Raw genomic sequence first — 26,709 nt, forward strand, 5'->3', positions numbered from 1 at the left:
CCGGCACCCCTCTTACTTTACGGAAGGTTCGGGAAAAATAAGGTTACGGGCGTTGATTTCGTCGAATTCCGAGAATATTGCCCGAACGGCCTTTTCGGAACCAAAAACAACGGAAAACGACAACTGGCCCTTCGGCATCTTGTTAATAGGTTAGTTCCATAAAATGCATAAAAACATTATAAAGTGCAAGCAAAACATGTAAGTATTGTCATAAAACAAGCATGGAACATCAGAAATTATAGGTACGTTGGAGACGTATCAAGGAGCGTCACCATTTCTTCGACTCGGTGGTTCAGTTGGCTCGTGACATAAGGGAGAAGGAAGAACTGGCTGAACAATCTAAGAAGAAGAAGGCGAGGGGGGAGGGAGCCTTTGCCACTCAGTGATGTCCCTTTGGCTATGTTTTTGTTGTCGAACCTTTATGTTGTCGAACCATGATCTTCTGGAACCTTCATGTCATTGAACCTTATTGTAATTGGAACATTCATGTCGTCGAACCTTATTTGTTATTTGAACCATTATGCTGTGTCGTACATATACTGTGCAATGTTGTATTCAAAACTGTTGGAATATGGTAGGATTTTCCATGGTTTTAACACAAGTCAATGTGTGGCGCCCTTCCCACTGGCGCCACACTGCACTGTGTGGCGTCCACGGCACCGGCGCCACACATGTGAACTTATATCAACTTAAACTTCGAAAACTTCCAGGGGCTCCGGACGTCCTTAGCCGTTTTGGCGAGCCTCTTTGTGTGGCGCCCGTGCCCCCGGCGCCACACTGCGCCAGTGTGGCGCCCATGGCATCGGCGCCACACATGTCAACTTATATCAACTTTCAGGTCGAAAACATCCAGGGGCTCCGGACGATTAGTCCTTAACCGTTTTGGCGAGCCTCTTTGTGTGACGCCCGTGCCTTCGGCGCTACATGGTGAGGTGTGGCACCCATGGCGTCGGCGCCACACAAACAGGATCGCCAAAACGGCTAAGTCCCTAGAGAAATATCTTACACTATGTTTTGTGCAAACATAAGTGGATATGTGGCGCCCTTGCCACGGGCGCCACACTTTCAAAGTGTGGCGCCAGCGAGAGCGGCGCCACACATCCTGCCACATCAGATTAGAGCACACCTCAGTGTCGAGGGCGCCACGTCGGATGGGTGTGTGGCGCCGGCAGCACGGGCGCCACTCGGGCATGTGTGGCGTCCATGAGAGGGGCGCCACACAAAAGGGTTAGATGAGTGAAATAGTTTGCCCGAAAGGTTTATAGTTTCGCAAAAGAGTTATTTCTGTGTAAATCGCCTCCGCACTACTACCTGCCAGCAGCAGAGCGGTCTGGTTCACGTGTCCACGTGCAGCAGCAGCGGACTAGGAGGATAGTTTAGTCCCGCGCATCTGTGCCCTGATCCTTGTGTTCCATCGTGCGGCTCGCGGTCGTGCCGACGCTTTGTTTCCGTTGAATGTTCAGACTCGTGTTGCCTTCACTATCACTTTCCTGCAAGAGGTGTGGCTTTTCTGAGCAAACAAAACACTCTCATTTTTTGTTTGAGACAAACAAAAGACTCTCATACTGTGGTACCCACGACATGACCGTATGGACGGATTACCCGTAATCTTGGCGTGCGTGCAAGATTTGGGTGTCCAGGTGGGTGCAGATTATCATTGAAAACGATTGCAGTGAGGTAGTACAATTGCTTAATGCTGATTGCTTGAATAGATCAGAACTTAAACCTATTTGTCAGGAAATCTTGGAGATTATGAGAGCTTTTTCTAGCTTTAGCATTTCTTTAATTAGCCGGGATGCTAATCAAGCAGCTCACTTATGTGCTAAACAAGCTAGATCGGATAGGAGAAGATGCCTGTGGATAAACTATAACCCAGGTTTTCTTTCTGACACTCTTCGGAGTGATTGTAATCCTGTCATTTGATTAATGAAGTTTCTTATTCGCAAAAAAAAAAAAAAAAAAAAAAAAAAAAAGGTGGTTTGCCAATGGATACAAGATTGGGTGCCGTCGTGCTTACTCAATTTCTCGGAGATAGTAGTATGTCTCGACGACAGACTGGCGGACCCCGCGTGTGAGTGTATGCACACACAAATATGGGTAGCCAGATTGGGGTAAGCTGGAAAAGCAGAAAACTTTTCTTGTGCCTCCATAAGCCATAAACAGTTTGTTTATCCAAACTAGCTGTCGAACCATTGTTTTCGAAGCGCAGACGGTACAACGATAGACATGCACAGTATCTTTCTTGTATGGCTCGGGCATGATATATTGTTTTCCTAGTGCAGATTAAGGCACGGATGATTGATTCGTCCAAGTTGTACGGCGGGATAAAACAAAAGCTAGCCAGCGAGTGCAGGACGGCGATTTACACAAAAATAACCCAAAACTGAAAGAAAAACACAGACTGACCCCCGGCGAAACTATTTCACGGATCTAACCCTTTTGTGTGGCGCCCCCCTCACGGGCGCCACACATGCCCATGTGGCGCCCCTGGCCCTGGCGCCACACACCCATCCGACGTGGCCCATGTGGCGCCCCTGGCCCTGGTATTTCACCGTGCATTTTGGTCATTCGAGCAATGCACAAGGGCATTCGAACATTGTAGGCCCGTCATAGCTGTGGATGGTACCTTCTTGACCGGTCAGTACAAGGGCACACTATTGGTGGCAATAGCAAGTGATGCGAGCAACCGTTTAGTACCATTGGCTTTTGCATTGGTAGATATTGAGAACAATGATAACTGGCAATGGTTTTTCCATATATTGAGGACGAGGATCATACCACCCTCAAAGGAAGTGTGTGTCATCTCCGATCGTCATCAAGGAATTCTCAATGCGGTGGAGGTTGCAATTCCCGGGCATGCTCCCTTGCATCACCGATGGTGCATGAGGCATTTTTGTGCAAACTTCTACCGGGCATGCAAGAGCAAAGAGTTGTCCGACCTCCTTCAAGATTGTTGCCTCGCTTACTCCGAGCGCCGCTTCGCAAACCTATACAACGGCTTGCTGAAGCACAAAGACCTCAACGCGGGTGGTCAAGAGTTTCTTCATAGACACCTCATATTTAACTCAAAGTGGGCAAGAGCTTATGATGAGGATGGGAGGAGATATGACCAAATGACAAGCAACATGGCCGAGTGCTTCAACAATGTTTTCTCCAAAGAGGACATGGGCTCCAAGGTTTTCTCCTTACTTGGATTAATCACAATGGCCGGAGTATCATGGAGTGCAAGTTTGGCCAGATCCGGAATGGAAGGTTGTGAAACGTGGAAGAAGAAAGACAAAGAGGTATCACGGAGATATGGATAGATGGGGTCATTCGGGAAACAAGTTATTCCAAGAGTCTCGCGAGCCAACTAATTGTGGATCATGCAATAGTAAGGGCCACAATAAAAGGAAGTGCACATCCGGCAAAAAATCAAAGGGCAATGATGCTAGCACAAGTCAAGCATCAAGTAGCCAACAAGCTTCAAATCAACCTCGAAGCCAACAAACGCCAAGCCAACAAGATCCAAGCCAACAAGCTCCAAGCCAACCGCGTCAAACTCCTCCAAGCCAAACGCGTCAACCTCCTCCAAGCCAAACGCGTCAACCTCCTCCAAGCCAAACGCGTCAACCTCCTCCAAGCCAAACGCGTCAACCTCCTCCAAGCCAAACGCGTCAACCTCCTCCAAGCCAAACGCGTCAACAAGCTCCAAGCACACAAGCCCAACGTCAACAAGCTCCAAGCACACAAGCCCAACAGCAACAAACCCCAAGCACACAAGCCCAACGGCAACAAGCTCCTACGCAACAAGCTCCAAGGCAAGAAGCCTCAAGGCATCAACCACAATGGCGACAAGCTCCAAGGCAACAAAGGATTCAAGTAGGGCTTAGTAGAGGTGGCCGTCGCGGTGCTATTATGCTACGATACCTAGCGGGGCCTTATCCGTATGTGTCTCCAAGTTACTAATTGCATTGTACTTTCTATTTTCATATTCCATGACTAACTTTGGTTTTTCAATTTGGTTTACAGGTATGGCAACTCAACCCACCAAGGGGAAGGGAGCATGGGAGGGCAATGAGAAGGAGGAGTCCGCTTGGGAGGAGGCGGTAAGGACGGTGCGGAAGAAGGAGAAGGAAGAAGTAGAGAGGAAGAAGAAGGAGGAGGAAGACAACAAGATGGCGGAGCGTGCCCGTATGCAAAAACAGTATGAGGAATACATATTGTTCCACAAGAGGAGGAATGCCAAGCTCGAAGGCCGAACGGGACCGCGAGGCACGGATAAAATTCCCGAGGAGCTGCCAACTTGAGCAAATTGCGAGGGAGAGGGCCAATAGGATGCACCTAGAGGAGGTGGCTAGGGAGGCTGAACGCATCAAGGAGGAGAGAGCTCAAGCGGAAGCTGCAAAGACGGAGGGCGCCACCACTTCTTCGATTCGGTCGTTCGGTTGGCTCGTGACTTAAGGGAGAAGGAAGAATTGGCTGAAGAAGCTAAGAAGAAGAAGGCAAGGGGGAGGGAGCCTTTGCGACGCAGGTGATGTCCCTTTGGCTATGTTCTTGTTGTCGAACCTTTATGTTGTGTGAACCTTGATCTTCTCGAACCTTCGTGTCGTTGAACCTTATTGTAATTGAAACCTTGATGTCGTCGAACCTTATTTGTCATTTGAACCATTATGCTGTGTCAATGTGTGGTACATATTCAGTGCAATCTTCTTGTTGTCAAAACTGTTGGAATATGGTAGGATTTTTCATTGGTTTAACACAAGTCAATGTGTGGCGCCCTTCCCACTGGCGCCACACATGCAAGTGTGGCGCCCGTGGCATCGGCGCCACACATGCCAACTTATATGAACTATTGGACCCAAAACATACTGTAAGACAAATCGTCTGGGACTTAGCCATTTTGGCGACCCTCTTTGTGTGGCGCCCGTGGCATCGGCGCCACATAAAGAGCCTCGCCAAAACGGCTAAGTCCCGGACGATTTGTCTTACAGTATGTTTTGGGCAATTAGACATGCATGTGTGGCGCCCGTGGTACGGGCGCCACACAGTGCTATGTGGCGCCAGTGGGAAGGGCGCCACACATTGACATGTGTTAAAACCATAAAAAATCCTACCATATTCCAACAAAACTGCCATCATGTGAAAAGCTATATCATACACACATCATATCAACGGCCATTTTGTACACACATCATGGACATAACATCATCATACCTAACATCGTAGCACATAGTTTCATACAATTTAAGATAGCATTCAAACAACACGAAGCAACGAAGATAGAGTTGACAACACTCGACGATCTAACTATCGGTGTCGGAGCCGGATTCGCCGGTGTGGGGGTAGTGCACACGGCGGGCGGTGTCGTCGAACACCTTGACGATCATCTCGCCGTCCCCCTCGTACGGGAAGGTGAGTCGGCAGCCGGGCTCGAGGTGGAGGTCACGGGCGAACTTGTCCCACCCCGTGTGCGGGTACATCTTGCCCTGCCCGTCGAACAGGACCTCCACGGACCGGCGGCAGAAGTTGCGGCTAGCCTCCCGTAGCCGCAAGTGCGCCGGCTCGTGGCCGTCGACGAACTCGGCGAACTTGTCCGGTAGCCGCTTGATGCCGAGTGGGTCGTTGTCGATGCGGAGGAGGAACTCGAAGCAGCGTTCCTCATGCGAAGACGAGGAGGATGCAGGTGACGGTGACCGTGGGGCCCTTGCTGCTCCACCGCGGCGGCCCCTTCCCCGGCCACCGGGACCGGCCATCCTACATGTTTACATTTTTGTACCATATTACGATCCATTCCACTAACAAATATGAGTTACTCCATCACAAATACTAGGCATACATGTGGATTCATACACATACATACACATACATACATAGAGTTCATACACATACATGTGAAATTTCATATGTAGATTTCTACAAATCTATGGTTCAAACACATGCATACATGAGGCTACCATCTCCAACACAAACAATACAATATAGAGTGCACAAAAGAAAAAAAACATATCTAGGGTTCATGTCCAAATATAGCCCGATCTATGAAATTAGTGGATGAATGGAGAAGATTTGAAGGAGATTACCTTGACAAATGGATGGGGAACGATCTCCACGGACAGATCTGACGATTTGGTGGTTGATTTGGTGGGGGGGGGGGGAGGGGGAGAGAGAAAACCGGGCGCCTTTGAGGAAAGAAGAAGAACAGAGGGAGGAGAAAGAAGAAGGGTCGGGCTGGGGGCGCGCGCGGCCCAAACTTAAGTGAATTTGTGGCGCCCTTGCCAGGGGAGTGTGGCGCCGGCGAGAGCGGCGCCACTCGTGCTGCCACGTCGGATCGGGGTCACCAGCTCAGCGTCGACGGGCCACGTCGGATGGGTGTGTGGCGCCAGGGCCAGGGGCGCCACATGGGCATGTGTGGCGCCCGTGAGGGGGGCGCCACACAAAAGGGTTAGATCCGTGAAATAGTTTCGCCGGAGGGTCAGTCTGTGCTTTTCTTTCAGTTTTGAGTTATTTTTGTGTAAATCGCCGTGCAGGACAGGATCGAGCCGTGCTAGGACGAGCAGAAAATTAGCGAGGAACGACAGAGCAAGAAACTAATTAAGAATGCATATAGGCATCCCACTGTTCAGCGCATATGGCCACGAGAGGTAAGCACACTGAGCCTGAGCCTAAGCACTTGACGTCACGTAATTAACTCGATCGGCAAGCGACTTGTCAGTGGAAATTGGTCAAACGGTCAGCAATTATACACGGTCGCCAAGTAGGCAGCCGTTTTTGTTGGCCAATCCGGTGCAATTTGTGGTGGGTCGTAGGTTGTATCAATTCAGCCAAACCAAGCGTTTGATTCTGCGTGACTAGTGCGTGTTAGCGTGTAAGATTTGTTCATACTACCGTACGGTCGTCTTCCCAGCAGCTGTAGCTCTGTTAGAGCATCTCCACTCGTCTCCCCGACGAGGCCCCGGAGCGACGTTTTTTCCATCCAGACGGCGTAATTCGGCCCAGTCGCGCCCCCGGTTCCTCGTTTTCGTCCGGCTTTGGCCCTTAATCCATCCGGCGAGCCCACGCCATCCCCGGTCCCCCGGGGATCTATCGGGGACTCCGGACGAGTGAAAAGCGGGGAAGGGCCCGATCTGTCGGCGACTCGACACACGAACCCCACCGCCACCTCGCTCAAAATCTTCCCCACCCCTCGTATCTCTCTCGCCGCCGGCACCACCCCGCCGGCTTGTTGCCCAGATTCCGCCGTCCCTCCTTCTCCACCTGCCTATATTTCGCCGTCTTTTGACGAAGGCGTACCTGGCTGCTCCTCCGCCGGCCTGTTTTGCGGCTTTGGCCTACTCCTCGTCGCTCGCGGCTTGGGTTGCCTCGACCACGCCCGTCAGGTGTTCGTCCATTTGCCTCGGCGGCCATGGACTCAGACGAAGAGGAGGAGCAGATGTTCGTCGAGCTTATGCGAGAAGAGATGGCAGCCGCCGCCCAAGACGAGGAGCACATGATGATCCTCGGTTGCTTGTCAAGCATGTACGCCGGACTGGCAACTGGTCGACGTGGTGGGTCGGCACCAGGTCGCCGGAAGTGCAAGCCGAGACAACGAATGGAGGGCTACTGCATGTTGTACGCCGACAATCCATTGCACGGTGAGAGTGTTTTCCGGTGTCGTTTCAGGATGAGCGAAAGCTATTTACGCAAATTGTGTATGCCATCCGAGACTTTGACCCCTACTTCGGATGCAAGGCGGATTGCACTGGTTTGGTTGGATTTTCGTCACTGCAGAAGTGCACAGTGGCTATGAGGATGCTGGCGTATGGAGCTCCCGGTGATGGTGCAAATGACTATCTTCGGATGGCGGAGTCCACCGCCCTTGATTGTTTCTACCGGTTCTGCAGGGCCGTCATAGCAGTGTTCGGGGACTTTTACTTGAGATCACCCACTGTCGAAGACACTCAGAGGATCCTTGCAACAAATGAAGCTAAGGGTTTTCCAGGGATGCTTGGAAGTATTGACTGCATGCATTGGAAATGGAAGAACTGTCCGTTTGCGTGGCAGGGAATGTACAAGGGTCACAAAAATGGCTGCACTGTGATACTTGAAGCAGTGGCTACCCATGATCTCTGGATTTGGCACTCTTTTTTTGGTATGCCTGGATCCAACAATGACATCAACGTCCTAAACTGCTCCCCGATCTTTTCCAAGCTTGTTGAGGGTCATGCTCCCCCGGTGAACTATGTGATCAATGGTCGGCACTACAACAAAGGATACTACCTTGCATACGGTATCTATCCAAAGTGGGCAACATTTGTGAAGACTATCTCGAAACCTAGCACCCCCAAACTTTGCGAGTTTGTGAAGAAACAAGAAGCTTGCCGAAAAGATGTCGAGCGTGCATTTGGTGTCCTCCAGCAGAGATTCTGTTGTCGTCCGGTTCCCCGCTATGACTTGGTCCAAAGATCGGATGTGGGAGGTGATGATTTGCTTGTGTGTGCCTACACAATATGATTATTGAAAATGAGCGAAAACATCCGGTTCCTTCGGTCGAGCAACAAGCACCATATGAGAGAGAGGGACCTCTTGCAGAGCCTAATCACCAGGTGCCTCCATCATGGGCCGCCTTCATTGCTATGCGCCAGGAGATCCGAGACTCTACAATGCATCAACAGCTGCATGATCTGGTGGAGCACATATGGACGTTCCGAGGCAACGCCAACACCGACGCCAACTAGTGTGTCTTTATTTATTTGTTTCAAAACTTGTGAAATTGTGTGCTTCATTTGTTTCAGCACTTGTTAAACATTGTACTGAATTTCGCCCAATTTGTTTCAGCATTTTTCTGAATCTAGTTCGCCGAACTTGTTAATTTTTATGTCAAATTTGATTGAAATATGTCAAATGCCCCAAGTTGGGGGTGTCCTGCCGGGGGGACGGCTGGAACTTCGGCGCTCCCCACGGCAAATTTACGTCCAATCCGGACGTAAATTTCGCCGGATTTGGACGTGGGGAGCGCCAACGAGTGGAGATGCTCTTACTATTATGCGCCTTTGCGGCAATGTACGGCCGGGAATCTCCTTTTGATGCATCTTTGCTCTTCCGCTTGCGTGCACCATGTACCATGTACCAATGTAGTATGTGTGCATGTCTGCCTACTTCCAAATGACTCAATCTTGTTGGAATAATGTGCTCCCTCCGATTTATATCAATGTATACAGAGTTTATTTGCGGTTAGAAAACAGTTAATCCGATTACAAGAAAAATCGTATAAAAACCCTCACATTGACTGGTTTATACAGAAAAACATTCTAACATAATGCACCTAGCTAAACTATACTTGCAGGCTTGCATATTTCTGAGGACGCCACCCCTCCTAGATGCACTACCACGCCATACAAGTAGAACATGTTTCACCGATGCTCACGGTGGTACGGTGGTACCGAGCATGCCATTGACGCGTGCCAACACACATGATCCACTGTAATCACCAGATTCTCAGTATCTTTGAGACATAGGGTTGGCATTAAACCAACGAAAATAGTGATGAAGTATATGCCTACACCAACACACCAAAAGATATCGGTCCAGCGCACTATCCGCAGCGGAGCTCCGGTCATCGGAGCCTCCCTATCACCACCACCCATCGTATGACCGTCACCCGCCATGAATAGCCATTTTGATAGGAAAACAAAGGGTAGCCCTCGTAAGATTGCTCATAGTGGGAGTAACATAGGTAGTAATATCACATACCCCAAAATATTTTAGTAACATGGTATGACAATAAATGAGGAAAGAGAGTGGGGTGGTAACTAGCTATGTTACCATAACATCACACTTCTCAAGACAAGATGAGTCTACAATATAACATGCATCATATCACATATATGTAACTACCCACTATGAACATAGTAACATAGCGTAGTAACATGCACCATGTTACTACTCTATGTTACTCCCCATTACACCCTCATTTGATTACTCGGACAAAATCCACTAGAGACATGTCTTAACTCAAGCTACTAGATATGATCGAGTACTACTACTACAACTGAAAGTCGGACTAATCCTGCAACGTTGAGATTTACGTGCTTCCTGTTAGCTGGTACTACTCCTCTTCATCCTCGAAGCAATCGAAAGTCAAACTAAACCTTCGCATCATCAATTGCCAAGCAAACCCTGAAATATATAGGGCGTCGAGACCGTCAAACGGATAATTCCATCGACACGTGCGCACGCACGCACAGTGACAAGGAACATGTTGCATGGGTGGAGATCAATCAAAGAGAGAAAAATGCGCAGCCGCGTAGGTTGGTTTCAGAGATCGCGATCGAGCATCCTCGACTTACGTCACGCCCTTCTTCCACATGTGAACTCGTCGTTAGTCAGCACTAAACTCGATCGCCGGATATCATCACCGGCTCATCGCTTTGATTAGATTTTCGATGCACTAAGTACGCCCTGTATATTATTTTTAATACGTGGCGTCTCATGCAGTCTCGCCGATATACAAATTGATGGAGACGTCTGCTGTCCCGAGCGAACTACCGCCGGCCGGCCGTCGTCGTCCATCGATGCTGCGAAGGAAGAGCGCACGAAATTTCAACGTAGCTCGTGCCTCGTGTCTGGACTTTCCTCCTCGGTCGTTCTAGTTCGGTCATTAGCTACATCTCACGTGCCATATGCTTAATCATTTATTGTTTTTGGGAGTGCCTAATGAACAGCTAGCTGTTTTTCAATTTGGTAACAGACAGATTTTTATAGCCAATTAAAAAATAGCAGCTGTACTGACTGATATAATGAGAGAATAAGTAAAATCTGTCTGTTTCTAGGTTACGAAACGGACAGATCTTAGCATGGCGGGCTCAGTCTTTGATTTCTAGTCCGTTTGAGTGCTTGGCAAAAAGAAACTAAGCCTGTAAAAGCCCATTAGTACCAACCAACACATTGCACAGGCTTTGGTGTTTTTGCTGGGCTAAGCTAGACTCGGTCCAATTCAACAGAAAAGAGGGAAACGTGCACACCAATGCCAAAGTAACAGAAATAGAAAGGGAAAACTGATTTTCGCCACCAAGACACACCACGGTGTGGCTGTTGGGTGGTAAATCGTACGGGAAAGACCCAAGGATCTAGCAAAGGGGAATAGGACAGGAAATGAAAGGGAAACAAGATACAGACCAGAGATGGTACAAAAAGAACAAGGAATTCTGTATGAAGATTGAGCTGACCTGCAAGACATAAAAGACAATTTGCAAGCCCAGGTAACTCTCCAATCAAAACCCTTATGATCTAGTACATCAAACATGCACCAACAATCGAATATAACAGCCAGTAGAAACAATAGGTAGAGAGAAAAAATGATAAACCTAGTGTTTCTATGCAAATTGCCTACTCCAGTTCTAGTTGATGGGTAAACAGGAGGGGTCCCATGGTAAATGAAGCACAGTGAGCAAAGTTAAACAGAGAAGACCATCCAGAAAGCTATTCACAAAAGACCATTTTGAACAAACTTGCATCCAACTTAGTCCAGCGAGTTCGCATTGGAATGACCAAACCCAGAATACTACAAGTTTGATAGAATGGCTCGACAAGCTCAACGTGCGAAGCATATAACATAAAAATTCAGTAGAACGTCGTCAGATACAATTTACTGCGCGAACACACACATGGCAACTTCCCAAAATACCGAGAATCAATGGGCACCCACCCACCACACAGCTTCACACCTACAGCACATAGAATGATATTGTGACAGTGCCTTTGTCTTGTGGAACAACATCAGTACATCGAGTCATGTATCCAATCATTCATCAGGGCAAACTGATTCCATCCGGTCTGAAGCTAACCCTTATGGCAGAGCTCATGTAGAAGTCTACTTCCATGGTATTTCCCTGATACATTGCCAGAACTGCAACTCCGTCTTTTGGAAGGCTGAGAGCTTCACAAATCGCTTAGTGATCCTCTGCATAAGAAGAAAAACATGGAATAAAATGAAAGAATGCATGAAAATCAACAAAAACGAGATAAGATGATGCTAAGCTCAACGAAAAAAAGTTTTAAGAAGACTGAAACAAAGTTCTTATATGCAAACAAATACAACAACTGCGGATTGAAGGAAGACTGAAAAATCAATTATTATTTGTTTCCAGGTTGTCGTAGCTGACATCAAGCAAGAAGTATATAACAATGACAGAAATGAAGGTCTGTATTTCCAGATGCCTTTTAATCTATTCAATAAAAGATGAAATGACGAACTTGAAGGGTATATATTCATTTCTATGCACATAGATTTTGATTGTTTTGAATAAAATGCTCTTTGGTAAACACATGCAGGGTAGCTTTTCATACATGGCGCGTCTGCGCGGTGAACTGGATATGAACTATGCATATGAAGCCCAAGAAATCAATGAAAAAAAGCAACGAATCTATAAACTTAAATACACATCAGAAGCTCTTGGAGGTCCAAAAATACTCACTTTCTTGAAAAATAAAATGATGACCACATTGAAAAGTTGCATAAAGAAGGCAGGAGCTAGTCATCATCTTCTGAAAGCAATGACAGTATTTGGCGTTTTAAGAGTGCATTTCAGAGCGAAAGTGTGCTAAGCAGAAGTAAAGAAGCATCAATATACACTACTAGCCCAGATGCTGCTGGATAAAGTGGTGCTGTGATATATGAATTCGTCCTATATATATGTGCGTGTCAAAAACTTTCGTTCTTATTCCCAGTTTTGACTGAATAAAATGATATGAGCATTGAAATGTGGAACACATCAGAATAAAAAAAGAACTTGAAGTAGACAATGATACCTTGATAATAATCTTCACTAAAGAAGAATAAGACTGACTTGCTACAGCCGCTAATCCACCCACATTACTCCACCCCTGGCTTAACAAAGCTGCTCTTCTTTGAACAAATGAGAGAATTAACCCCCATGTGTGTAATAAAGCCTGCAGGTAGAAACAAATAAAATCGTTCAGAGACTTACTGAAAGTAATGCAAACTGAAAGAGTAAGGGCGACTGCAAACTTAGCTGAACTGAATAAATACTGATGTGATATTACAGACTTAACTACAAAACTACTTATTCAACAGGCCAGGACTGAGTTAGTGGACAATACCATCACAAATTCAATCATATGTCGCACTACTAAGCCACCATGATCCCGTTGTCTCATGCCATCACACAACATGATCACAGTGACATCCTATTCTACCGGAAAACAAACACAACGAGCAAGCTGGAAACATTCATCAGGCTGCTTGGCTTATTTTTCCTAACAGAATGACACTAATCTAGAGGAAGAATCAGACTAACGTAAACACACTATAGACACTGCTCCAGCCACCTCGATCCACCGTGGATTACCCGTTGTGTAATGAACCTGCATGTAAAACAAGGATACCGTTCTACGACAAAACTGAAGAGTGAGGACAAATATAACTCAAAACTGAAGAAATAGAAGTGGAGAATTCAAGCTAAAAAATGCAAAATAATATTTAGGAACTGAAAAAATGTAAAATGTGAACGAACTGACGAACAAATCATGAACATGAACTTACAAAATGATCATGAAAAAATGAACTGAACGAAGAGTAGAAAAACAGAAAGAAAGAAGAAATAAGAGAATAAGAAAATATAGCAACATTTTGACCGAACACTTCAGCTGAAGAAAGAAGAAAGAAAGGCCGAAGAAAGCAACATATGACTGAAAAAAGAAAAGCCAAAGATTTAGTGACTGAAGAATTGAGGAACTTTGAGGCAATAAGATACTGAGAGATGACTAATGAAAATTGACTGGAAAACATGTAGATAATAAAGTCCGAAGAAAGTAACAAGAAAGAGAGGAACAAGACTACAGTCTTAAGAACAACAGAAAAAAGAAACAACACTACACTACACTCTTAAGAACAAGACTGAAGACTGAGAGGACTGAGAAAGAACAAAATAACTGAACTGGGCAGCTGCAAACTGGATGATCAAAGAATGAAAAATGAAGAATAAATAATGAAGGATAGGATTGAGAACTGCTAAAAGGACCTGAACATCAGCAGGAACTAAAGAAGAACCGGGACTGAAGAATGACTGAGAGAAAATAAAAGAAATGAACAACAGAAATGATATTCAAACTGAAAGACTAAAGAATGGGGAAAAACTGAGATTGGAAGACTAACATACTGAGCTAATAAGATGGACTAAGAGAATGCAAAACTGAGAAATGAACATTGACAGAGCTAATTAAGATTGACTGAAAGACTACAAGACTGAACTAATAAGATATACTAAGAAATTGCATGACAGAGGTAATTAAGAGGACTGAAAGAATACTTGACTGAGCTAATAAGATAGACTGAAAGAGAGAGGCCTAAGCAAATAAATTGAATGAGCTAATTAAGATGGACCGAAAGACCACAAAACTGAGGACTAATGGAATTAAAGATAGCAATACTAAAATACTGAACAAATGACAAACTAACTAGCAAAAGAAAGAGGGACTGATAGCTGAAAAACAAAGGCTAATTGAGAAACTAAGACGCTGCGAAACTGAGAGTCTGAGGGACTGCAGGAATGAATAACTAATGAACAGAAGAATGAAGATAACAGAGTGACTGAAAAAAAAGAGAAATAGAGAAAACAATGGAGCACATAGCTAACTTCACCGACAAATTGCAGTGAATTAAAAGATCATCTACCGCACCCCACAGGGAAAACCCAAAATTCAACAAAACCAGTGACCAAAATGGACAACAAACAACATGAGCACCAGCCAAAGCACCACCAAAACACCTACAAGATAGTGACAAGATTAAAAAACAAGATCCATGTTGCCTCATAGTGATCATATACTTACTGTTGAATAGTGACAACCTGCTCTTCAACATACTCAACAAGAATAAACAAAAGTAGTTCTCCAGCGTTACTGTTAACAACCTCTGTGAACCGATAAGGCATACTTCATCAAAAAATGTTCCAAGGAGAACAAGGATCTTGAGCATTAAAACTCCTAAAAGGAAAAAAAAATGGTAACACTATCCTCCTGTAAAAGAAACAAAATACTCAACACGAGCATCTAGTAGCTGAATAGTGACAACCTATGCTCACAACCTACACAAATATCAATAATAATAAACGTGTGGAACTGATCCACAATCAACAACAATCGCCTAAGTGACAAAAACATACATCACGAAAAAATTATGCTGAAACCACAGAAGTAAAACCTAACTTATTCAAGCTGTGAGCACACTAGAAGACATGAAAAATTAGCTCAAGCAAAGTAACAATAACATACCTTGAAAATTAACTAAACCCTAATATAATGAGACGATCTTACCCATATCTGAAATCTGAAGTTCAGATGGAACTCACACAAACAGAGAACACAAAACAGATGACCCTAATATGAACACTAATCCAACTTCAGCGAGCTCGGTCACCTCCTCAACACGAAACCATAGAGCTTGGCGTCCTACTCCCCACAGCAACCTCCGCCTTTAACACATCACTCTACATGCTTACCATGATGGTGAAGCGAATGGCGGCATCGGGTCTCCAACTACAGCATCAATGCTACCTCATACAAAAATTCGAGCTACGCACAAGGCACAAAATTATCACTGATTACGCAGATCTGGCGCCAACAAGGCACAAAAAATCTATCCTTCAAGGCACGGATCGAGCTACCCACAAGGCACTGAATTATCACTGGCTGCCCAAAATGAAAGCGCGTATGATCGAGCTAGAGATAAACTGAAATCAGAGGACACCGATGTAGAACAAAAAGCAGGAATCGGGAGTACCCGTCTCGCAAGCAGCAGCCCTGTCTTCGAAGGTCGCGAATCGCTGGTCTCTCCGGCACGGATCGAACAACCTCCCGACCCACAGCGCTCCCCGACGCCCCCTGCCGATGCCGCCCGAGCAGGCTGCGGAGACACCTGTGCCTTCCAAGGCGGTGGCGGCTGCCTGCGAAAGCACCGCTCCCTACGTCGCTGGCCGCACCGGCTGAGGGGTTGCCGCTGAACTCTCCGCCATGGCGCGTGCTTGCTCCCCTTCTCTCCTGAAATAAAGAAAAGACCCCAAAAAGGTACGTTGACTAAGCCCAAACAAAAAACAAAAAAAACAGACACAACGCGCGGAGATTTGTGACAGAAGACGCATATCGGACGCTTCAAAAAATAGCTGTTCACCAATTGCAAAACAGCTAGCTGTTTCTTAGGAAAAGTGTTGTTTTTTATCGCAATCCTCTGCTATACCGATTAACAAACGATAGTGGTTACATTCAGACTAAATTATAGTATCAGGCAAGAATCCACGTATTTACATCAACACGAACCGAAACTAAAACGCACACATCTTCGGCACACGTATGTGCCGCATTAGTTGCATCTCCACCAACAAAAAGAAACTTGACGTCCTGGAAATTTGCAGAGAGCTCATTCATCTCACTCACGACGTGAGCACCTTCAATGATAACTTGTTTTGCATCCTGATGCTGATGTACATTCACTAGACTGTTGCAATCTATCTGGATAATGATCTTTGGGATCCCCGGTCTAGCCGCAGCATCAAAACCTTCTCTCATTCTCTGCTTGTGAGAATCTCACTCATGAGCGGGTCGACAACAAAAGAATGGCGACGACAGCCCACCTCCATGAAAGCTCCCAAGTCATTGCGTATGACATAAACTGACCCACCTTAAGGAACATATTTAATTCACCCGAAATAATTGCTTCTACATAATTTCGTGTTATTTAATAATCAAATTTATTTTCTTACATCTGGAATATGAGTTTGTGGCCGTGTATAAAACAACGGATTGAGTATCTTGCTAGCCTGGCTCGGACAGGATTGCTCATCTCTTGTAGTTTTCCTATTGCCGATTAAGGCATGGATGATTGATCCAAGTTTCAGAGTGCCGTATAAAACTAGTACTAGCAAGCTAGGCCGCGAATTCACGGCAGGATTTTTTTTACGAAAATGCTTCGTTTCCTTCGGAGGCACGGCGCGTCGTGGCCTCCGGATCGCGCGTCGTCCATCATCTGGAGATGCGTGGTTCTCGTTGTGCCACGTAGCCCTCTGCTTCGGACCGGATTGCCCCTGGTTTTAATGTTCCAACGCCCCGTGCCCGCACCATCCTGTGTCCATTCCGCACGAGCCGAAGCAGGTGTCGTTGGAGGAGGCGACGGCGGGGTGATTTCCACCTGCCGCCGGCGAGCTGCTGCCGCAAAAGGACGGCACCGTCGATCCTCGTCATCGGCGTGAGTTTTCGCACCTTCATCCCTTTCTACTGTTGCTTCCTTAGTCTCTGGTTCGAGCTCTCCCTGAAAACCTAGCTGTAGCGCTGCCGTCTAATCCGCCGCGATTCTCGCTGTAGCGCCGCCGTCTAATCCGCCGCCGACGAGAAATTTTCCACCGCTATTTGACGGAGATCTAGCTCATCTGGTGCTGCTCGACTCATGGTGAGTTCCTCCCTGGTTGTTTTGGTACTAGCGTGTTCTCATGTTTGGTCACCCTTCTGATGAAACTCGTATGGTAGGCTAATAATGTCTGTTGTTTGGTGTCCTGTATATTTGTTTTTTTGCTGCAATGTAGCTTCATAATTGGCATGTTTCTATCTATGTTAGGGCCAGCATATTCTCCGAGTGTTATGTAGCAACCATTTGCTTGGTATGATGCATTTTCTAGTTTGCCGGTTGATGGATGTTACAATTAGGTTCCATTCTCATGTATTTATGTGGCTGCTACTATATTTGGTTATCAGGTTTTAATGATGGAGGTGGATCCCGTATATAACTTGAAGGATCGTTTTGGAGCAAAGCGTTTGCGCCAGTTCGTTGATAAGAAACTTCCGCAGAATAAGCGGGATGTTATTGCAAAGAGGAGTGCATTTAAGAGCATGCTTAGTGTTGCTCCATTCACTGTGCCAAATCGCCTTCTTGATTTTATTGTGACACATACAAGTTATCGACTGCGTGAGTTCTCTTATCATGGGAAGAGAATTGTGTTCACTACGGACATGGTCGGGAAGGTGTTTAATGTACCATCGAGTAACGTGGTCAGTCGACTTGATTAACAGGAGTGTTTCATGCCAGCTGCGTGATGTTTATAAGCAGAATAACCCAAGGCCGCCCATAAAAAATGCTGAGAAGGTACAGCTTTTGTGTTGATGCATGTATGATTTTTAGCTTTTTGATGCTTCATTGTTATTGTTCTGCTTCAAATACTTGTGTTTGTCTACTCCTGATTTCATCATGTTTTTGTTTTTCTTTCTTTCTTCATACCAATGCTCTTTTACCCTTTTTTGGGTGCTTCTGTACTATCACATATTTGCTTCTTTTCCTATATTTTGTTTTGCATTTTTACTCATGTTTTTTAAATTTTTGTAGGTGTTAATGGAATGTGACATTAAAGATGAGGAAGCCATAGTTAGGAGCTGGGATCTTCTTGTGCTCGCAACGGTTCTTAACCCGGCACCGGTAACATGTTTTCTATGGACTACATGGGATGTCTTGCCGACCCTTTCTCCTCAGTGGAGCTAGCTTGGGATCAGCACATATTGGATGAATGTATGTTGCATGTTCAGAAAATCCAAGAGAAGAAGGCAAAGCTACGAGCATCAGGTGTCGTGGGTGGTGATTTCTGGATAAGCGGTCCTTTTCCATTCCTTGGGGTATGTTGCTTTCCCATGTTTCTTTCATTGCTTTTTCCTGATTTCACATGCTTCCTTTTAAATTTCTATTTTTCTGTGTTTCTTTATACGAATGTGCTTAAACAATGTGCTTCGTGTAGATTGTGTATATGGATCACTTGGAATTTCCTCCAAATGAGTATGTCATTGACTACTCACTCGCCTAGAATTTGTCATGTAAAGAGCAAGGACTTCGAGTTTGTAGTTGCTACTGATATTGACAAGAAAAAGCTTTTCAACAGTACTATTTTTGCAAGGAGACCTGTAAGTCTTAATTCTCGGTACTAGTTGTTGGCTATTTTGCATCTTTTGTATATGTCTACATGTTCAATAATCATTTTGTTTTGGCTTTCTGGTGTTTTTGTAGTTTCTTCCGTTCTCAAGTACTCCGTATGCACAAGCCGGTCAACCGCTGAAATCGTTGAAGATGTCGAAGTTAACCCATCGGCATCACTGAATGAATGGCTTGTTCATGGTTCTCCAAGCAGCCAGGAATTGGAGGTAACCAATATATCAATTTTGTTTCCTGCATTAGACTTCTTTTTTAAAAGTTTTTATCTGATATTTTTTCAGGTTGCTACCTTAGACTTTTTGTTGTTGTTGCCATATTGTTATAGTTTTGCTTCATTGGCTTGCCCTGTTTGCTGCTACTTTTTCAGTATAAGCAAGTGCTTTTTGGCATGTTTTTGCTAGTAGGTTTATATAAGTGCTTCAATAGTGATCTCCATTTGTCTCTTTAGATCAATTTTTTAGCTGCATTATATATTAGTAAATGTTGCCACCTTTTTTAAAATTGTGTTCTTGTATCTGCAAATTATACCTTAGCATTTTCTTTTTAATGCTGCCTTAGTATTATAGTTTTGCTTAATTAACCTTTGCCTTTTGCTGCTGCTTAGTCCATGCTGGTTACATCTAGGTTTTTCATTTTCCATTGCTGCAATCTATTTTTGCTTCAATAATAATCAAGTTTTGCTATGTTTTTTGCAGATCCCAACTCGTTACAAACACATGTATCATAAGCATAAGGCTATTTATGTTGCTGATGTCGATGCAACTATGAAGAATCTTGGTGTTGCGTTGAAACGATGTATTCGCAGCGTATGTCCGCTCTATTGGTTGATGTTGATGCTGCTATCCAAGAAGGCGATGGTCCAAGTATTTTGTTTCCATCAGCAGCAAATGGCGAGCAAAGCACAAATCCCAACGTATCTACTGAGGAACACGATGCTGCAAAGGATGGAGAAATCCCAATGGATGAAGGAGATCACAACAGCGGTGATGATGCTGAAGAAGACCTTGACTTACAGACTGATGCAATGGAAGATTATCCGGAGGTCCATGATTGCAGCAGCAAACCAGATGTTCCACAGCCTGCAATACTTGTTGATTCTTCGCTTAAAGAAGGCTACACTGGTGAGTTGAACTCTGTTGATAGTCCGGTGAGATCTCCGTTTCGTTCAAGTATTCCAAAGGGTGTATCTGCAGAAGCATGGAACCATGCTCCGGATCCTCCTTCAATGGATTTTTTTCCTCAAGGTTCTGAAGAATGGGAGTACTTCAATACAATCCCAAACATCACAAGCTTTGGTTCATTTGCTACTGCAGGTGATGATACTGCTGCATCTTCTATGTGTCCAGTTCCTGTGCCTAACTTGGAGAAGCCACCACTTGTCGAAAAAACATCTTCTGCGGAGAAACATGGCGATGTGTCTGCGGCTGCTGTGGAGATGCAACCATCTGTGGCTGCTGTGGCTAATCCACCTCTAGCAGCTGTTCTGAAGAAACCACTTGCAGCTGCCGTCGTGGAGAAGGAACTTGTTGCGGCTGTTGTGGATAATCCAATTGTTGCTGCTGTTCTGAAGAAACCACCCGTTGCGGCTGCTGTGGAGATGGTACATGTTGCGGGTGCCGTGGAAAAGGCACCTCCTGTGGCTGCCGTGGAGAATCCAACTGCTGCGGCTGCTGTGGATAATAAGGCACCTGCTGCGCGTGATGTGGAGAATCCAGTCGTTGCTGCTGTTCTGAAGAAACCATCCGCTGCAACTGTTCGGCTGTTCTGAAGATTCCACTTGTTGAAAGTATGTGTTTTTGTATATCTTTTGTGAACATGTTGTGAGTTCTTTTTAATTGCATGGTTGCAGCTTATTTGTGTTTTTTTTGCATCATTGTTCAAGCTGCTGATTTGGGTGAGCCAAAGACGCCAATTGGTCCCAAGAGTGCAGGTGCACTATTTCAATGTTTTTATCGTCTTGTATGCTTCGTTTCAATGGGTTGACATGACCCTCTGTTTTTCCTTGTTTTTCTTCTACCTCTTCAGATGTTGTCATTATAGATTCTGTTGAGAAAGATGCTACTACTGGGGTAGATACAATTGATAAGAGGAATAGAGCCAAGAGAGCAGCAAAGGATGATCTTACACCTCCTAAAATGAAGAAGATTCGGGTCTCTCAAGATACAGTTCAGACGTACGACAAATTTGTCATACATGGTCGGAAATTTAAAAGGCAGCCGAACAATGATATCCCGTGAGTTCACATTTTTCTGATATACTTGCATTTGTTAAAATAGTATGTTTCTTTAATAAATAGATGTTGCTTCAATTGATACTACCATGTGCTTCATTAGTTCAATTTAGGAGGTTCAATATTCTTACTGTAATGCTTCATTACTTGAAACTTTTTTGCTTCTAAGCATTTAACTCACTTTTTTATGTTTTCATATATGCTTCTTCGCAGCAAAGCTTTTATTCAGATTGGACGCTATTTTTGCACATACAAGAGCTTTGTATCTTCTCTCAAGCCTCGAATGCCACTAGATAGCCAGGTAATGGATGTGTGGACTGAGAAGTTCAACCGTGAAGCATCATTATTGGCAGCGAAAAGCAACCGATCAAAGAAAAAGTATGCATTCTCGCATCATATGGTGGTTAGTACTTCCCCCACTTAACTTTTGAAACATTGTTCCAACAAATACCTCCACCACAACTCACAATACTGTCACGAAATTTTCAGACTAAGCTAATTGTCGATCCAGCAACATTCAATCCAAATGAATGCATGAAAGATTTCAAGTCCGCAGTCAGTAAGTCAAAAATGCTAAAAGATGATCTGGTGAGATTTATTTGTACCTTCTTTTCTCTATTGCATGTCATTTTTTCTAAAAGATCATCTGGTTAGCAAGTAAAAAATGCTAAAAGAAGGTTCTTATTTGTTTCAATGGTGTTTTCGTAGCTTTACTTTCCTGTTGTGAAAGAGTACCACTGGATTGTGTGTTCTGTCAATCTTGTGCACAAGCAGTACTACATTTTTGATTCATTGCTTAAAGCTGATGGTACCAGCAAGTTGCAAGAAGCTGCAAATAATCTGGTTAGTGATACAAAAAGTTCATGTACCATATGATCAATGATTTGCTTCTACTAACTACACTTGCTTTTATTACTTCGTAGTTCACAAACTTTAGGAGGCTTGTCAATGAGTCAGGTCTAGCAAAGATTGATTGGTCCCTTTACAACTTGTCTACTCCTAACCATCCACAACAGAAGACAACGTAAGTTTCGTTGTTTTCGGGAGCCTTTTTTCAAAATCCAAAATGTTACCCAAACATACAACTCACACACTAATTTGCTTCCATGTTTTCTTTTTTATGCTATTGGTTTGATTGTGGATTCTTCTCTCTTCTGTACATGGAACATTTCACAAGGAAGGTGATGGCAGAGTTTGATGACAAGGTCATTCCAGATTTTCGCAAATACATTTCATCAAGCCTAATCAACAACACAGACAACGCAGAGTCGGTTGAAAAGCTTATGGATGCTGAGTTGCAGTCCAAGTAGGAGTTTCTGTAGTTTTTGATAGTACTTGTATGATTGTCGTTTCTGTAGTCCTTTTGCGGGCGGATGTAAACTTTGATCTTTGCTATGTAAATGGATGGAAGCTTCATTTAGATTTCTCCGTTTTCTATATGTGCTACAAAGCCTTCTTCGACGCATATGTTATTCCAATATGAAACAACAATACATATTTCGCAATCTTTTTTTTGGAGTATGATGTTTATATATCATGACCTACTTTATTTGTGCTGTAATGCAGCAAAGATCTATGTTGTTCCCTATGCTACTCATTTATGTTTAATGCACCAAACAACAATACTTATATACTATTGCTTCAATAGCATATATGATAAGCAACAAAAGACAAATTTTGTTGCTTCAAAAGCATATATGATAAGCTATAAATCACAAATTTTGTAGCTTCAAAAGCATATCTGAAAGCTACAAAAGACAAATTTTGTTGCTTCAAAAGCATATCTGATAAGCTACAAAGACAAATTTTGTTGCTTCAAAAGCATATCTGATATGCTATAAATCACAAATTTTGTAGCTTCAAATGTATATCTGATAATCTACAAAAGACAAATTTTGTTGCTTCAAAAGCATATGTAATTGTACCATTTTTGTAATGCTTCTCCGTATTTTCGTACTGCAAGGAAATGCTACCAAATTGTTTCAAATAGGAAAATGTGATTGTGCCAAAAAGAATGCAATTATCTACTTATTCCTTTTGCTTTGCTCATAACATCATCTACCAAAAATAACCAGCATTTGTTTGGCGAATATCATGCTGCAAAAACAATTTGTATGTGCTTCATACCACCTGATTCTGCTTCGAATACTTTTACCTAATGCTTCAACCAAATAGAGGGTCCGGTACACTTCTCCTTCAAAGCATATGTATGAATGATTTACACGGTACCATAGGTTGCTTCAAAATAGATATTTTATACTCGACCAGACAAACAAATCTGATATGCATTGCACTTTTTTGTGTAAACCTATAGATGTGTTTCTTACAATACTTTTTCAATTATGTGTACTAATAATATCAACCTGACTACATTTTTGTACTAAACATTATCGCAACATCTATAACCTCAACTCAACCCCTGCAGCTCTCGCTTCATCAGCTTGTCTTGCAAGTTTCATCCACATGCATTCTTGTATCGTGTGACCTTCTTCGTTGCAATAGGGACATTTTTTCACCGTTGCCTTCCTCTTCAATTTTGCAGCAGGTTCCTTCTTGGACTTGGGTTCACTCGCCTTTTTCTGTCTCTTTTTGTTTGCTTCTTCTCTTAGCTCGACCAAAGATTTATGTCGCTTTTCTGTTTATTTTGGATGACCTTTAGGCTTGTTTCTGGGTGGGTTTCGCAGGTTGCCACTTCCTTGTGCTTCATCTACTGCTGCATTTTGTTGTGCTTCATTATTCTGATGTCCTGCTTCATGTCACTACAAGGAAAAGGCCTACCGCCGGCGAACCTAAAAGGCCCATTGCCGGCGCACCACGAGCCCGCCGGTGCGAACGGGCCGGTGATAACTGGCCACTGCCGGCGCACCAGGCAGTGCGCCGGCGATAGGACGGATATCGCCGGCGCGCCGTCGACGCTTCGCCGGCAAAGGACAAGTTCCACCGGCGCACCAGCCAGCTGCGCCGGCAGGTAGTGCTTCCAAGCATCGGCGCATGCCACGTGCGCCGGCAGTAGGTCATTTAGGTGCGCCGGCAATAAATTCGAAAATTCTTTTTTCAGCTTTTTTCCAGCATATTAGAATACATATTTGACAGCAGTATATATTTACAACACAGTTCATATTTATACAGCAGAACATGCAATATGAGAAGCACATAGAGAGCCAAGTCTCATTTCGGTATCAATACACAAATACACAAGTCTCGTTCCGGAATGTTGATTCATACAACACATGTGCATATGCAACACCGAAGGACGAAGTTTCACAAAGTTAGAAGTCTCGGTACATAGTCGTCGCAAGTGTCGTTATACACCTCACATAACCTAAACTACAATCACATAGAACATGACCAACATGGTCACGATGACCATCATCACGAAGGCCATGGTCTTCATCCGGTTCCTCCTCATGTCCCTCATCTCTCCCGCTAGATAACGGGCGTATCTTCCTTCCGCCTCCACCCTAGTAGGGTATCCCTTGTAGCCGTTGCCGCCGAAACGGTGCACCTGTCTCCGACAGGTCCTCCCGATCGTCGTAGACTCCAGGAACCCTCCCCTTGTACACGACATATGTCGTCGGCATCTCCATGCACAAGACAAGTAAAACGTTAGTACCAATGCAATGAACAAGTGCCAACTCAAATAAGAGACAAGTAGTATGAACTAAATAGCATGTGCCTCATACTTTGTTGGTCGAAATAAATAATAACATACAGGGATGGGGTCGCGAGGCTAGGTAGGATGCACAATAGATTCATATTTGTGGCCATCACACCAAGCCTCACTCGGCCCCACCTCGGAGTGTACAAGTGACCAAACATTTTAATCATCGGCCAATGCAATTAAGAAGTGCGAACTCAAATAAAAGACAAGTAGTACGAATTAAATAGCGTGCCTCATACTTTGTCGGTCGAAACACATATTAACATCCAGGGATGGAGTCAGTGAGGCTAGGTAGGATGCACAATAGATTGATACTTGTGGCCATCGCACCAAGGCTCACTGGCTCCACTCCCGAGTGTACGAGTGACCGAACATTCTAATCATCGGCGAACTCCAAATACGAGGCAAGTAGGGGTTGAGTAAATGCAAATAATTATTAAGGTATCTACGCCATAATCTTGAAATATATAGCAAAGTAAATGAAACTATAGACACATGTTCACATGCACATCCATACAACTAAATAAAAGCAACAAGTCGATTCTATGGGAATATGTAGCAAGTATTACAATATAGAAGTTCAAAGACATATCGTTCAAGCTTTAGCAATAGTGTTCCCGTCGTATAGGATCAGGTTGTACGCCTAGGGGGGAATGGACGGCAGCCCTCAAGCGTGTTGAACGGCCTCTCATCACGCGACATCTCCAAGCGGAGTTCTATCTCGTCATTAGGTGGTAGACCGTAGCCGTAGAAGAACTCGCCGGACCTATTGTTGACATCCCGCACGAGTATCGTGCAAATGAACCGCCGGATGCGACCCCAGCTCTTCCTAATCTCTCTATCATGGGCATCCGCCATGTTTCCAAACCTCGTACTCACTGCATCTGCGAAGGATGGCGTACCACGCGTCCATCCCATTGTCTTCCTTCGATCGCCCGAGGCATGGGAAGTTGGTTGTGTGGGTTAAGACCAAGCCTCCTCGGGATTTCCTCTCTACTTTGAGGGGGCCCGCCTTGTTGGCGAAGCCGGTGAGAGCATCATTGAGAAGGGCCCCGATGTGGGAGTAGTCTTTCTTCTTGTCCCTACCCGAGTCGAGATAGACCGCATGCGAGTGTTGCGGGTGCACGACGATGAGGGTGCAGAACTTGTCTCGCGGAAAACACACGGATTAACCTTTGGAAATGCAAATGGAGATATAGGATAGAATGGTGATGGGTACTAGCGAGTGATTACTTACTCGGGGAAGTAAGGGATGAGAATGGCGCCCTTCTTAATGTTCGCCAAGCATGAAATCCTCGACCCGCTGGGTGGCAATCGCCCGATCCCTAGTGGTTGCGTATGATGCTCTCCCGCATATAGAAGGGGTCCATTATCGCGATGGTCGGCGTCCCCTCCTTAACGATCCGGGAAGACAAGCTAAGAGCAACTAGGCGAACCACACTAAAGTGGAGCATTTGCATGCGAAAGATGCTGAAGATGTCATTGAACCGGATGAAGCACAAGTCCGCGGGGTACTTCTCGACGAAGTTCATGCCAGTTGGCACCTTCGCCACGAAGAGAGGGTAACTAGGATCTTTTGATTTGAGAAGCCGCTTCTCCAAATACCGGACTTGGTTATGCAAGCTCGCCATATCTCCGGTGAGTAACTTGAGGACATGCTCCGGCAGCATCGGTTCACCCAAGTGATGCAGAGGTCGCCAATTGTTTGGCAACTTGTCAAGGAGTGCCACCTTGTCCTTGTCTTTGGCCGCCGCCTTGTCTTTGGCGTCCTTCTTATTTGGCCTCTTCCTCTTCTTGGGTTGTACTGGACCATCTTCCATCGCCGTAACCGTAGCACGGAGTGTGTTTGGGCTCAGCATCTTTTTGACGGCGGCGGCG

The 26,709-nt window shown here is 44.8% G+C and overlaps 1 protein-coding gene across 1 annotated transcript; it reads right to left on the reverse strand.

The window, feature by feature from the left end:
* Window positions 1-11,451: 11,451 nt before the first annotated feature.
* LOC124671565 lies at window positions 11,452-16,542 on the reverse strand. Its single transcript, XM_047207923.1, has 5 exons — window positions 16,422-16,542; window positions 15,761-16,017; window positions 12,769-12,909; window positions 12,435-12,504; window positions 11,452-11,920 (listed from the first exon to the last, which is right to left on the reverse strand). The coding sequence occupies exons 1-5, from the start codon at window positions 16,540-16,542 to the stop codon at window positions 11,910-11,912; spliced, it is 600 nt and encodes a 199-aa protein (XP_047063879.1). The 3' UTR covers window positions 11,452-11,909.
* Window positions 16,543-26,709: the final 10,167 nt, after the last annotated feature.

The sequence above is a fragment of the Lolium rigidum genome, chromosome 7 (genome assembly GCF_022539505.1).
Source record: "Lolium rigidum isolate FL_2022 chromosome 7, APGP_CSIRO_Lrig_0.1, whole genome shotgun sequence".
Classification (NCBI taxonomy): Eukaryota; Viridiplantae; Streptophyta; class Magnoliopsida; order Poales; family Poaceae; genus Lolium; species Lolium rigidum.